At 41.9% G+C, this 13,758-nt stretch overlaps 1 protein-coding gene across 2 annotated transcripts in view; it reads right to left on the minus strand.

Annotated features, from left to right (window-relative positions):
• Nucleotides 1-13,758, minus strand: part of SORT1 (sortilin 1) — a 67,551-nt gene that overhangs the window by 31,496 nt on the left and 22,297 nt on the right. For both annotated transcript variants that reach the window (XM_044238840.1, XM_044238839.1), the window contains exons 3-5: nt 13,378-13,451; nt 3,125-3,227; nt 2,030-2,194 (exon numbers count right to left, since the gene is read on the minus strand). In XM_044238840.1, the coding sequence (XP_044094775.1) occupies nt 2,030-2,194; nt 3,125-3,227; nt 13,378-13,451 (342 nt within the window). The remainder of the gene's footprint in view (nt 1-2,029; nt 2,195-3,124; nt 3,228-13,377; nt 13,452-13,758) is intronic.

A 13,758-nucleotide genomic window follows, 5' to 3' on the forward strand; every position in this document is an offset into this window, starting at 1 on the left:
AGATCACAAGGAGGCAGAGAGGCAGGCAGAGAGAGAAGGGGGCGGGAAGCAGGCTCTCTGCTGAGCAGAGAGCCCGATGCAGGGCTTGATTCCAGAACCCTGGGATCATGACCTGAGCCGAAGGCAGAGGCTTTAACCCACTGAGCCACCCAGGTGCCCTGAAGAGAGAGAATCTTAAGCAGACTCCACACTTAGTGCAGAGCCTGACGCAGGGTTCAATCTCACAACCCTGAGATCATGACCTGAGCTGAGACCAGGAGTTGGATGCTTAACCGACTGTGCCACTCAGGCACCCCAAACCTGATTATTTATACCTCCAACTTACCCTTAACTGGAAGAAACTGAGATATAAAAGCAGACTGTGACTACCTCTTCCTGAGGACAGCGTGTTTCAATAATCTTAAGATACTTGGTAATGGCAATGGGGTTGAATTCAAAAGGGGGGTTGCTGGGGCGCCTGGGTGGTTCAATGGGTTAAAGCCTCTGCCTTCAGTTTGGGTTGTGATCTTAGGGTCCTGGAACTGAGTCCCGCTTTGGGCTCTCTGCTCAGTGGGGAGCCTGCTTCTGCCTCTCTCTCTGCCTGCTCTTTGCCTACTTGTGAACGCTGCCTGTCAAACAAATAAACAAGTGATCTTTAAAAAAGGGGAGGGGTTGCTGATTCTGTCCATTCCTCTGGGGGTCTATGTGCTCCCTTGAAGGGCCTAGCTCAAGCTGCTGGAGGCTGACTTCCTGGAATTGTTGCTTTAAGATCTGAAGCCTACCCAGCAGGCCAGTTTCCTTCCTCTATCCTCCTTTGCCTAAACTTAACTTTGATCTCCTTGAGTCTTCTAGCCTTCCCTCTGCTCAAAGATCTGCACAGAAGGCCCAGACCCCAGACAGCTCTTCATCCTCCCCATGCTACCCCTTTGCTCAGCCCGGCTTGTCCACATTGATGACCCACTTTTGTCCCCACAGCAATGGCTCTCAAATTTTAGTGTGCAGACTCAGCTGGGAAGGTTGTTAAAAATACTAGCCACCTCAAAAACAAAAGTCACTGGCAGACTATGTCTGGACCGGGGCCAAAGAACTGCGCATTAAAAGAATCTCCCAGGGGTTTCTAACTGATATTGCAGGTCAGGAGACCACACTCTAAGAAATAAGATGAGAAAGAGCCCATGTAAAAAAAAAGTATAATTATGATTATCACAGTCCAGCAACTCAGCCACTTTGCGCCCTTAAAGTCGATGGTAAAGGAGACTGGTACTCCAGGAAAGGAAAAGTGAAATGTGCTCCCCATAGAACTTTCAGAAGAGAGGTGGGAGGGTCAGGGAGAGGCACAGGTTCCTGGGGACAGTATAGGAATATGCTAGGGGATGCAGAGATGTAAAACTCTGGATATTTAATATAGGAGTATCAAAGATAGAAATCAATATGATTTATATACTGGGAGCTAACAAAAAAAAAAAATTATGAAGATAGGGTTTGGCCATAGGAAAGGAATAACACCATCAGGAGTTTGACAGTTTATGCTTGTCCCTTGAAGCACAAGAATAATTACATTAAACTGTTTTCTAGTTCATTACTCTGAGAGCACACTGCATCTACTCACTTAAAAAAATGTGTAATGAGGGGCGCCTGGGTGGCTCAGTGGGTTAAGCCGCTGCCTTCGGCTCAGGTCATGATCTCAGGGTCCTGGGATCGAGTCCCGCATCGGGCTCTCTGCTCAGCAGCGAGCCTGCTTCCTCCTCTCTCTCTCTGCCTGCCTCTCTGCCTACTTGTGATCTCTCTCTGTCAAATAAATAAATAAAATCTTTAAAAAAAAAAATGTGTAATGACAGCTAGATATCATACCTGTCTGGAATAGATAGTACACGAAAATCATGCCCTTTACCAAACTGGAAAATAATGCAAAAAATACAAATTCATGCCTTAAAAAATCACTAGAAAGCAGTCCAATATAAAGGCATTTCCTATAGGGTTCTTTTAAAACAGTGTATTTTCAGTTTATAAAAATGCAAAAAAGCAACACAAGTTCCTCAACTATACTTACTTCAGTGCTGAGGGCTAAAAGATAATCAGAATTCTGAGGGCTATACATCATTTGAGTCAGAGGATGGAAAGGGAGATTGGTCTGAACAAAGTTCTTTGCAAAATCTGAGGATCTGAAGATTCTTCCTCCGTGACTTCCTCCAGACACCTCTGCTGTTAAAATCACCTGATAAAGAAGAAAAAAGTTCAGATTCAGAGTATAATACTATAAAAGCACAGAAGTTCTTACACCATTTTCACCAGATATCCGTTAAGAAATTTCCAAAAATTCAAAGAGTTATAAAAACAGATTATTGGTATACTACACTCAAGTATTAGTCTTATAACAAATATTATCCTAAATTGAAATAGTGCATCATAACTGTGAATTTAGTTTGCTCAGTTTGAGATTAGCTAGTTGCCCAAAGCTAAAATGTTGTTTTGTGGATTATACATTGTGATGCCAAACAGCTGCTACATAATTTTAAAGATTTTTTTTAAAATTTATTTTACAGAGATCACAAGTAGTCAGAGGCAGGCAGAGAGAGAGAGGGGGAAGCAGGCTCCCTGCGGAGCAGAGAGCCCGATGCGGGGCTCGAACCCAGGACCTTGAGATCATGACCTGAGCCGAAAGCAGAGGCTTAACCACTGAGCCACCCAGCTGCCCCTGCTACATAATTTTAAAGAGTTTGGCTAGGATCTTGGATAGGGAACCCCCCCCCCAAAGAACCTGTGTGCTGAATTCCATTCTTTGATGAACAGCACTAAATTATGATTAATTTTAAAATGCACTAATGGGGCGCCTGGGTGGCTCAGTTGTTAGGTGTCTGCCTTTGGCTCAGGTCATGATCCCAGAGTCCTGGGATCAAGCCCTGCATTGGGCTCCCTGCTTGGCAGGAGGCCTGCTTCCCCCCCCCCCTCACTCTTCTGGCTTGTGTTCCCTCCTTTGTTATGTCTCTCACTGTCAGATAAATAAATAAAATCTTAAAAAAAATAAAATGCACTAACAGCAAACTAAATATATTGCTATATACAACTGGACCATTCCAACATTATTATCTGACAACCCTATGTGTGGCACAAAGCACAGATTCATATGTGTGTGAATGAGTCTCACCTTTCCAGAATTCTCAGGACCAATAGCCATGCCAAACTCAGTCCGAATGAAGGTGTTATTGATGAGATTTGTAATATCCTTAAAGTTCTTTCCATAGTCCTCACTGAGAGGAAGAAAAGCAAAACACATTTAGAATGCAGTGGTCAAGGACACTTTCGGGAGTCCTGCCTGGCTTCCATACATGATCCCTGCCCACTGCCTTGGCTGAGGCACTCACCACCCTCCCCTGAACAGTCCACCTGCCTCAGGGGATGGATCTCTCTAGCTCCAGTGGTGGGCCTGATTAGTCTGAAGGACAGTCTTCCCCTTCACCAGTGAGGGGTCAGAAATGGGAGTGACCCAGGTTGAGCCAGTAAGACAAAAGGGGGAAATTTGGGGTCTTTGAGGAAACACGTTTCTTTATCCTTAAGACAGCCACCTGACAAAATGATGTCTTCCTTTGCTGAGCGGTTCTCAGTCAGTGCATTCTTGCCCGCCAGCCCCCACCACAACCGCAAACATTTGGCTTGTCAGGAGACGTTTATGATCACAACCCAGCGGTGAGATGCTACTGGCATCTAGTGGGTGAAGGCCAGGGGTGCTGCCACACATCCTACAATGCACAGGACAGTTTCACGACAAGAAAAAATTAGCTGACCCCAAATGTCAGTGACCCAAAGATTGGGAAACACCGACCCTGTAATATGTGAATACAAAGCAAAAAACTGCTACAGACATTTTGGCAAAATGAGAGCACAACTTGAAAAATAAGCCAACAAAAGTGAACTGCTGAGGGAATTCTGGAATTCCAGAGAAGCAGAGCCCATGACACTGGATTGAACTAACACCAAAGCCCATCCTTCTTCTGTATTTAGTTATGAGCCATTAATTCCCTTATTATTTAAGCTAGTATGGGTTGGGATGTCTGCTAAATGTAGCCAAAAGCCTCCAAACTAATCTAGTCATGCACAGCCCTAACGATAAAGCTGCAAGCTGCAAACGAAGGAGCAGGAGTCCTGAGGTCCCTCCACTCCCAGAGGCTGCCGTACCAGGCACCCAAGTCCACAGTGTGCCTCGCACAAAACAGCTAGGGAAAACAAAGTTAATCTCATCTCTTGGGTTGTTAAAGCTTTTTCCAAAAGTTCATTCCAACAATATTTTTGAGAGGTAGTCAGCTTTGTGTTTCGATTTTGCAAACTAAAAGCAAAAAAGTCAGTGGCTATCTACATCTGCTGGGTTTCATACTGCGTGCAGTCTGCTAAAACATGATAGAGAGGGGCGCCTGGGTGACTCAGTGGGTTAAGGCCTCTGCCTTTGGCTCGGGTCGTGATCCCAGGGTTCTGGGATCGAGCCCTGCATCGGGCTCTCTGCTCGGCAGGGAGCCTGTTTCCTCCTCTCTCTGCCTACTTGTGATCTCTCTCTCTGTCAAATAAATAAATAAAATTTTTAAAAGAAAAAAACAAAACACGATAGAGAACGCGGCATCTCAGCAGTCGGGAGGTCTAGACGTTCGTCGGTGAAGACGGCTGTGTGCGGCCAGTTAGTTGCCTGCTGATAAATGCAGTGTTCGCTGATAGGGTATATGACTTCACAAATCACAGAACTGTGGAACACAGAATGAGAGAGATGCAAGGGACTGAGGAGAACATCTTGTCCAACTCCCTCACCTCACAGCTGAAGAGGTTCCCGAGGAGGCAATTTGTCAGAAGGCAACCAGTTAATTAAGGGCAAAACTGAAACTACAATGCAATTCTCTTAACTCTCAGCCCCATACTAGAGGCAACTTTGAATTATTTTATTTGTAAATAAAATTCTGTTACAACCTGTAGACTTCCACAATCTTGCCAGAGCTGATGTCCCCACAGTAAAGACAGGCTAAGAGGAAGTTGAGCCAGACAGGAAGGCAGCTTCTCCGAGTGTTCACGGAGGTCCCCGACTGCATGCTAAAGCAAACCACACCTAACTTCAAGTTGTCTGAAAGACTCTTCTTCAACAAAACAGGGATTAGGCACCGTCCAACTGATTCTTTAGTATCCTATCCTTGGCTTTGGAGTACAAAAAGTTTTCTTATCTTCCGGATAGCAGGTCAAAGGGATTATGCATAAACAATTCCTCACTCCACAAGGTACAGATCCTTAGTCACTCAGACAACCTTCTAAAGGGGTTTGTAGTGCCTTGCTTATCACCAGCTTACAAATCTCCCCTCCTTTAGGACATCCCCAGGGAACCTCCACAAACCTGTTGGCAAGCCTGCTTGCTTTTTAAGAACTTGGCACAACAAACACAACCCTGCCCTTCAGAAAAAAAAGCAACATGAGCAAAACAAAAAATCATCTGCAACTACACTACTTTAGTCACTGAAAAAAACAACTGGAGCACAATGGACTAGTATCAACGGGCTAGGATTTATGCAGGGTTCTGTTGAGGCCATGCAAGGCCAAGGAATATATTTTAATATATAACACTTTATTTTATTTTATTTTTTAATATTTTTATTTATTTATTTGACAGACAGAGATCACAAGTAGGCAGGGAGGCAGGCAGAGAGAGAGGGGGAAGCAGGCTCCCTGCTGAGCAGAGAGCCGGATGCGGAGCTTGATCCCAGGACTCTGGGATCGTGACCAGAGCTGAAGGCAGAGGCTTTAACTCACTGAGCCACCCAGGTGCCCCAACACTTTATTTTAAAGTAGCTTTACTGGGATGCCTGGGTGGCTCAGTTGGTTAAGCAGCAGCCTTCTGCTTGGCTCATGATCCTAGGGTCCTGGGATCGAGCCCCACATTGGGCTACCTGCTCAGCAGAGAGCCTGCTTCTCCTTCTCACTTTGCCTGCCTCTCTGCCTACTTGTGCGCCCTCTCTCTGTCAAATAAGTAAATCAAATATTTAAAAAATGATTTAAAAATAAAAAAAATAAAGTAGCTTTATTTGGGGGCACCTGGGTAGCTCAGCTGGTTAAGAGTCCAGCTCCTGGTTTCAGCTCAAGTCATGATCTCGGGGTCTTGGGCTTGAGCCCTGCGTCAGGCTCCATGCTCTGCACCTGCTTGAGATTCCTTCCCCCTCCCTATCCCTCTCCCTTTGCTCCTGCTCCTGCTTGGGTGCTCTCTTGCTAAAATAAATAAATAAAATCTTTAAAAAATAATAAAGTAGCTTTATTTTCTATCAGCACGCAACATACATCATGAAGAGGAAACCAAAGCAACATCTTGAAAAATATATCTACTTTTCAAAATCCAGAGGATAATTAAGTGTCATAAACAGCAAACGATAAGTAAATCCTGTGAAACCATCTGCTTTAGAAACAAGTCTTTTGAATAGAAAATAACCAATTTCTGGTTGCCAAAAATAAATGATCACTTACGCATATATCTGTGCTGTAAACACGCATAAGAACATGTACATATTTGCAGCTTAAGTGTTAAAATACAAATATTTTCAGAATAGAACCCAATACCTTAAAAGAACAAGGAAGATCTAGACATTATTAAAATAAATGAAAAAAGAAGTAATCATCGTATAGGACTTCAAGTAAGACAGAACATCAAAATTCCTAGTAGAAGGAAGCACTCAAAGGGTTTTTTTCCATAAGACTCATATTGACACTCAACCCAAATCTCAATACTCAAAAATTACATCCTTGTTTTTGAAGACTTTTCATTTATAATCTATTGGAACTTGTAACATCAGGTATCTGAACCACAAACATTTAATGAAAAGTAACAGTATGAGAGTTCTAAAATATCTCAGATAATCTTACATTTTATTTTTCTTGACAATCAAACAAGCATTTGGGGCGCCTGGGTGGCTCACTTGCTTAAGCATATGACTCTTAATTCAGCTCAGGTCATGATCCACCCTGAGCATGAACCTGCCTAGGATTCTCCTCCCTCCCCCACCACCCTACCTCATGTGCGCACGTGTGTGCGCGCGCATATGTGCATGCACTCTCTCTCTTAAAACACACAAACAAGCAAACAAACACCCACATACAAGCATAGATATCCTTGTTTTGTTGGCTTTTAGGCCTAAACATTTCTCTGTTTCTTTAGTTTATTTTTGCCATGATTAAGTCGCTATAAATTGCAACATTAAAGCAACAAGGATGACAACAAACTTAAAAAAAAACCAACCTACTGTTTTCTAGTTTTCACTGATCAGGAAGCTTACACAGTAGATCCTTATTGTTCCTAGGTTTCTATTTAAAAATTTGACTGCACACTCAAATGTATTTGTAACCCTTGCTCCTGGCACTTTTGTAGTCATTAGCAGGCATGCGCAGAGTGAGGAACACAGAGTGAGTAACCCAGCATGTACATTCCCAGCTGGGGTCCGAGAAGGGGACCCTCGGCCTTCTTGTGTCAGCTTTTACACTGTCAATAGGTGTATTCTTCACAGTCTATTTAGTGCCATGCATTTTGCACTTGTGTTTTTTCTTGGTGATTCTGCTATTTCTAACAGCACCCAAGCACAATGTTGGAGGGCTAGTGTTCCTCAGCACAAGAAGGCTTTGATGTGCCTTATGGAGAAAATAAGGTTAGAAAAGTTAGAAAAAGCATCTTCTGGGCATGAGATGGAAACGAGCTCAACGTTAATGAATCAATAATACACATTAAATAAGGTGTCTTCTTTCAACAGAAATGTACATAAAACAAGATCATGTACTGATCAATGAACAAAAATGAATGGTGTGATGGAGCACCTAGGTTGGCTCAGTAGGTTAAGCCACTGCCTTCAGCTCAGGGTCCTGGGATCAAGCCCCGCATGGGGCTTTCTGCTCAACAGGGAGCCTGCTTCCCCCTATCTCTGCCTACTTGGGATCTGTCTGTCAAATAAAGAAATAAAATCTTAAAAAAAAAAAAAAAAAAAGAATGGTATGAGCAGAGGTTTGTGGGAGCTGAAATCTTTCTTTCCTCTGGGAGCAATGGTTTTGTACCTCCCAATTCAGGATACATGGGAACTCTGCAGAACAATGACAACCAGTGGTACTGAGACTTCCAGTTAAAAGATCAACAGGGAGGGGTGCTTGGGTGGCTCAGTGGGTTAAAGCCTCTGCCTTTGGCTCGGGTCATGATCCCACGGTCCTGGGATTGAGCCCTACATCGGGCTCTCTGCTCAGCAGGGAGCCTGCTTCCTCCTCTCTCTCTGCCTGCCTCTCTGCCTACTTGTGATCTCTGTCTGTCAAAAAAAAAAAAAAAAAAAAGATCAACAGGGAGAATGTAGCTTATTAAAATGTGGCAACAAAACGGCAGACCTGAAATCACAGACTGGCCAGTAAAATGGGCAGAATTCGAATTCACATTAAGCTGAACTCCCAATACTTTAGTCTTTCTCTCTCTCTCTCTCTCTTTTTTTTTTACCCCCAACTGTCTAATGTTACCTTATGTCTTTTTAATATTTTATTGTTTTATGCTTACTGAAAAAAGGATGCATGTGTTTTGGAGAAATTTTGAAAATACAAGTGGGAAATTAAAGGAGGTAAGATATTGTGAGTAATCAGAAGAAACATGAGTATGTACCCGGTGTCCCTATTTGGCTTTGGTTGACAAGGCAATTCTAACATGTATTTTCATGGGAATATTTCCTAAATGATGAAAACCACCTAGTTTCATGATTTTTATATGCTCTAAGTTCATAAAAGTGAAGCTGTAGTAAAAAGTCATCATACATTTTAATAAACTTTTTCTTTAAGAAAAAAAAAGCAGGGGCGCCTGGGTGGCTCAGAGAGTTAACCCTCTACCTTCGGCTCTGGTCGTGATCTCAGGGTCCTGGGATCGAGCCCCACATCGGGCTCTCTGCCCAGCAGGGAGCCTGCTTCCTCCTCTATCTCTGCCTGCCTCTCTGGCTACTTGTGATCTCTCTCTGTCAAATAAATAAATAAAAATCTTTAAAAAAAAAAAAAAGGAAAAAAAAGCAATAAAATATATTTTGTAATGAAATTTAAGTTAAATTTTTAATTAAATATGCAGTCATTATTAATAATCTACTGCAGTGAAAACTGGACCAAGCATATCATTAAAAAGGCTGTCATATAAGATGTCCTGGAGAAGCCAGTTTAGTGCACTTTGCTTTAATATCTGTTGATATCTTCACATTAACCTTTTTCTTTTCTTTTCTTTTTTTTTTTTTTACCTCAGGTAAGATCCTTAAAAATTTACAGTGACTACAGAATAAAATTTAATGTGAAATTTAATTATCTCAAGATGCCCTTACTCATTTCCAAAGGTTGAACAACTCTCAATAGCAAATAAAATCACAAATAAAATAGCAGCCGTTTTATTTTTTTAAGATCTACTTATTTATTGGGAGGAGGGGCAGCAGGAGAGAGAGAAAATCTCAAGCAGATGGCAGAGCCTAAGACGGGGCTGGGGGGCTCCATCTTACATCCCTGAGATCAGGACCTGTGACAAAATCAAGAGTTGGACACTTAACCGACTGTGCCACCCAAATGCCCCAAAACAGCAGCAGTTTCGTGGTGAGTGTGTACAGAATTTTGATGTAAAGAAATGCTAACATGTGTTCCATTAAGTTGATCTTACAGTGAAAAGTTAGACTCAAGAGGCCCACAAACAAAAGCATGGAAAACATCTTTCAGTTGCTAAACACCAAATTATCATCTTAATCACAGGTACAGTTTATTTCCTTTTTAACTTCACATTTGAAAGAGGCAAGTGTACTTTACAATCTATTATATAAGTTATTCTGTAACAGAGGATCAAAATTTAAGCTATTCAAATATAACTCCTTTAAATTGAAGATATTAACATATTAATCAATTTTACCTAATCAGCAATGCCTAGGGAGGTTATTTATTATTTCCCCCATCTTCCCACAATTCTTTTTTATTATTTATTTATTTATTTATTTTCTTTTTCTTTTTTATAACCTAAAGATCAAAGTATATATTTCCCGGGGCGCCTGGGTGGCTCAGTGGGTTAAAGCCTCTGCCTTAGGCTCAGGTCATGATCCCAGGGTCTTGGGATCGAGCCCCGCATCGGGCTCTCTGCTTGGCAGGGAGCCTGTTTCCTCCTCTCTCTCTCTCTCTGCCTGCCTCTCTGCCTACTTGTGATCCTATCTGTCAAATAAATAAATAAAATCTTGAAAAAAAAAAAAACCACAAAGTATATATTTCCCTCTAACACAGTATAGGTAACAGGCACAACTTCCTTCTATCCTGTGAGCCTCTGGGCCGTAAGACTCAGAGCAACTGGCACGTGACCAAGTGCTATCTATTTGATTCTCAAATGTACATTTGACCACATAAGATTTAGTACAGGAAGATAATCTGGTAAATAATATGATCATGAGAGATGTGAAAAACAGAAGAGACTTCGGAAAGAATTCAACAGGTTTTGTTTTTTCTCTTGGGCAACCGTGGCCTGTTTAGGACTCCTCTTAATCAACCTGCCCCCTCCCCTCTGAGCAACACGTGCCCCTCGGCTGGCCTGCCTAAAAACGGGACAACAGGACAACAGGAGTCCCTTCCTAGAGGCCAGGCCAGTGGGAGAAGCAACGAAGCCTATTTACAGTTTCCACCTAAACTCTGGAAAAGGTCTCACTTCACAGCCGGAGGAAAGAATTAATATTCAAAATGACCTTGGCAAAAACAAAAAAACACCCAAACAAGAACCCTGCTGTGCGACAGGAAGCAGCAGAAGCTCAGTCACAGGACACTACTGGAGAAACAAACAGGGTCGCTCTCTAGTCAAGTGTGTGTTAGGGGTTTCTCACAAGACTAGACAAATATAGGATGGGAAGGGCTGAGTCAGATGCTGGTTGGTATTTTAACAGTAACACTTAGTGATACTGCTTTTGTTTTTTTCTTTTTCTTTTTTTCTTTTAGCTGTCTTTAAAGTAAGCACAGAATTGAAAAATAAAAGGATGGGAAAAAGAGTCATGAAAACACATTTTATGCCCCCTAGGTAGGACTCAGGAACCTGTCAGGTCCAGTTCCAGCCACACACTTCAAGAGCAGTGTAAAGAAAAAAAAAAGGGAATTCAGAAGGCAAGCAAGAAAGTGGCTAACGCAAGAGGTATAGAAGATAGTTCAATCTGGTGAGGGAAGAGTTTAGTAAACAGCCTTCACAACAGGTAGGGAATCCACTGGAGAGGAAGTTTTTATTTGCTACTAAAAATGAATTGGAAATCAGCAACTTCTTTGATGTAAATGTGTGGTATTTACCACAGCAGCATTAGTAATACTGAAAACATCAGCTACAATCTGTGTCCACAATGATAGTGATTAAATAAATTCTGTCGATCTAACAAAAATGGTAAATTATTAGCAGAGGGGATATGAAAAATGCCACAGTATGAGCACTCACCAAGTGGAATGGACATAGGTTAACATCAGGGGGTTAGTAATACTTGCATACTGGCAGGGGCAAGGGTGTGAGTGTTGTAGAAGCCACGGAAGCATCTGGGGGCAGGCAATCACTCTTTACCAGCTGGCACCAAAGGCTCTCAGATTCATTTTAATAACTGGTAGGACAGTGCCAGCACAGGCTGGCTACAAGCCATCCCCGGCTGTTGGCACGACAGCGGCTAACCCCACTTCGTTCTTATTCCACGCCAGCCACTGCAAAGCACAATGTGCAGAGGCTCTGCAGTGGCCATTATTACACCTTTCTTTTACAGATGACAAAAAACTTTGGACTTGTTCGAGTTCATTCTGCTTACAAATGACAGTGCTGAGATTCAGTCCCCAGGCCTGTTTGCCAACACAGTCTGGCAATTTTACCCTGGACCACGCTATTTCCTAAGACTATGTATGTAGTCATATGAATAATATGAAAGGGAAAAATCAAGATAATAAAGTGTAAAAATATTAAGATCACACTTTACTTTTTAGGATGAATTTTTTCTTTCTTTTAAAATTTCCAAATGTTTTATAACATGGCTGTTTTCTATAAGAAAATATTTTATGAGAGCCAGGTTTTTTAAACACTGGTAAGAGTTACCGAAGTTACAACCTAAAAAGAATTTTTTCCCTCCCCAAACAGGATACCTTTCATCTGTCCGAAATGCTTCAACTACTGTTCTATCTGAATAAACAAAATCACCTATAAATCATAGCCCTTTCCAGCACTGGGATTCTACAATGCATTGTCAATCTTTATCAAACAAATAAAAAATACTCTAAGCCTGAAAATTATACAGAGGCAAAGGTATTCATTCACTCAATTAGTATGTACTGCTTGCCTGCTATGAGTCAGTTGTTTGGCTAGTTGGTGGAGAACCCCAAGTTAGTCAAGAACCCTGCTTTCATGGATTTCAAGATGGCAATTCCTTCTTGGTCAATTTTTAAGCCAACATCACTATGCTGAAGGGCAGAGAGCACTGGCTCCAGGCTCAGCAGCAGCAGCCAGTGATCACGCCTACCAGGGAAGGAAGGTTGGGCTGATCCATCATCTCAGAGCTTCAACATGGGTTCACCCCCTCCCGGACCAAGACCAATAGTCAAAGAAGGAACCCTGAGAGAGTACAATGGCCCTTGGGAGATTCTTTGGTCCTGGGAGGCATTTCTATGTCATCTGCTGGGATGTCATCTTTCTTTAAAGTCCCTTGAGGGGAAAATGTGATAGACACAAATGACAGAGAAGACAATCAGCAATTTCTGAGAGTAAGTTGGTCTTGAATCTTATAATTAAGGGAAAGAACCCACTATTTAACCAAGCTGTACCTTTGAGAAGACAACTCTAAAACTTTGTGAACGTCACAGTATAGATTATAGTTCCTGAACACATACTGCCCCCATCATTACCAATGTGAATACTGTGACACACGTGGGTTAGGTCAGAACTCCCTCTGATCTGGAAACAATCTGTTTAGGGCTCAAAATACATATCCATTTTATTGTAAGAAAAATCACATTCACCTGAAAGGTATAGTAAGGACTCTTTCAAGGATATAAAAACCACTTTGTGTTATTTCAGAGATATAAAAAAACTCATAATAAATGGAAAGATGGTTAAATTCTATGATACCTTCTCACAAATAAATACCCATTTAAATGAAGAGATACAGGCTGCTATGAACTCTTCCTTTGTCTTCCTTTATTGTTTTGCCACTCAGTGAGGTCAGCCTGCCTAAACTCCTTTTCATACTACGTCAGGTTGCTAAGCAGATACGCAGTATGCTGAGTGTGACAGTCTGATGAAAACAAGATAGCTAGAAAATCCTTTAAATCAACTTTTAAACTCCATCATGTCTATATCGTAGGGAACTTACATTCACAATGTGTTACTCAGCCAATGCCCCAGCCACACGTTATGCATCTCACCTTCGATATAGCTTGGACTGTCCAAAAGTCATAATTACCAGTGGTACATGGAAGGTAGTCAAGACCAGAATGATCTGGGGAAGAGACAAAAGCATGCAGTCAATAAGAAAGATCATCCAATTACATGCTTGCATGTGATGGGATTAAATCAACAAGTAATAGATTGCCAGGAGTCCTGCCCTATGGTAGCCTATACTGTAATATCAGAAAACCCAGAAGGACCACGTTCCTAGGGCTCACAATGACTCAAAATCTCAACTCATTTTGTTCAAATGGTCCCATCACATACACTTCAAGTAGTGAGGCAGAGATAATCAACCTCACACTATGATAAAGGAAGGGTGAATCTCTATTATTGTAAGATATTCTCAGGCAAAGATC

Source organism: Neovison vison, chromosome 2, assembly GCF_020171115.1.
Source record: "Neovison vison isolate M4711 chromosome 2, ASM_NN_V1, whole genome shotgun sequence".
NCBI classification, from domain to species: Eukaryota; Metazoa; Chordata; class Mammalia; order Carnivora; family Mustelidae; genus Neogale; species Neogale vison.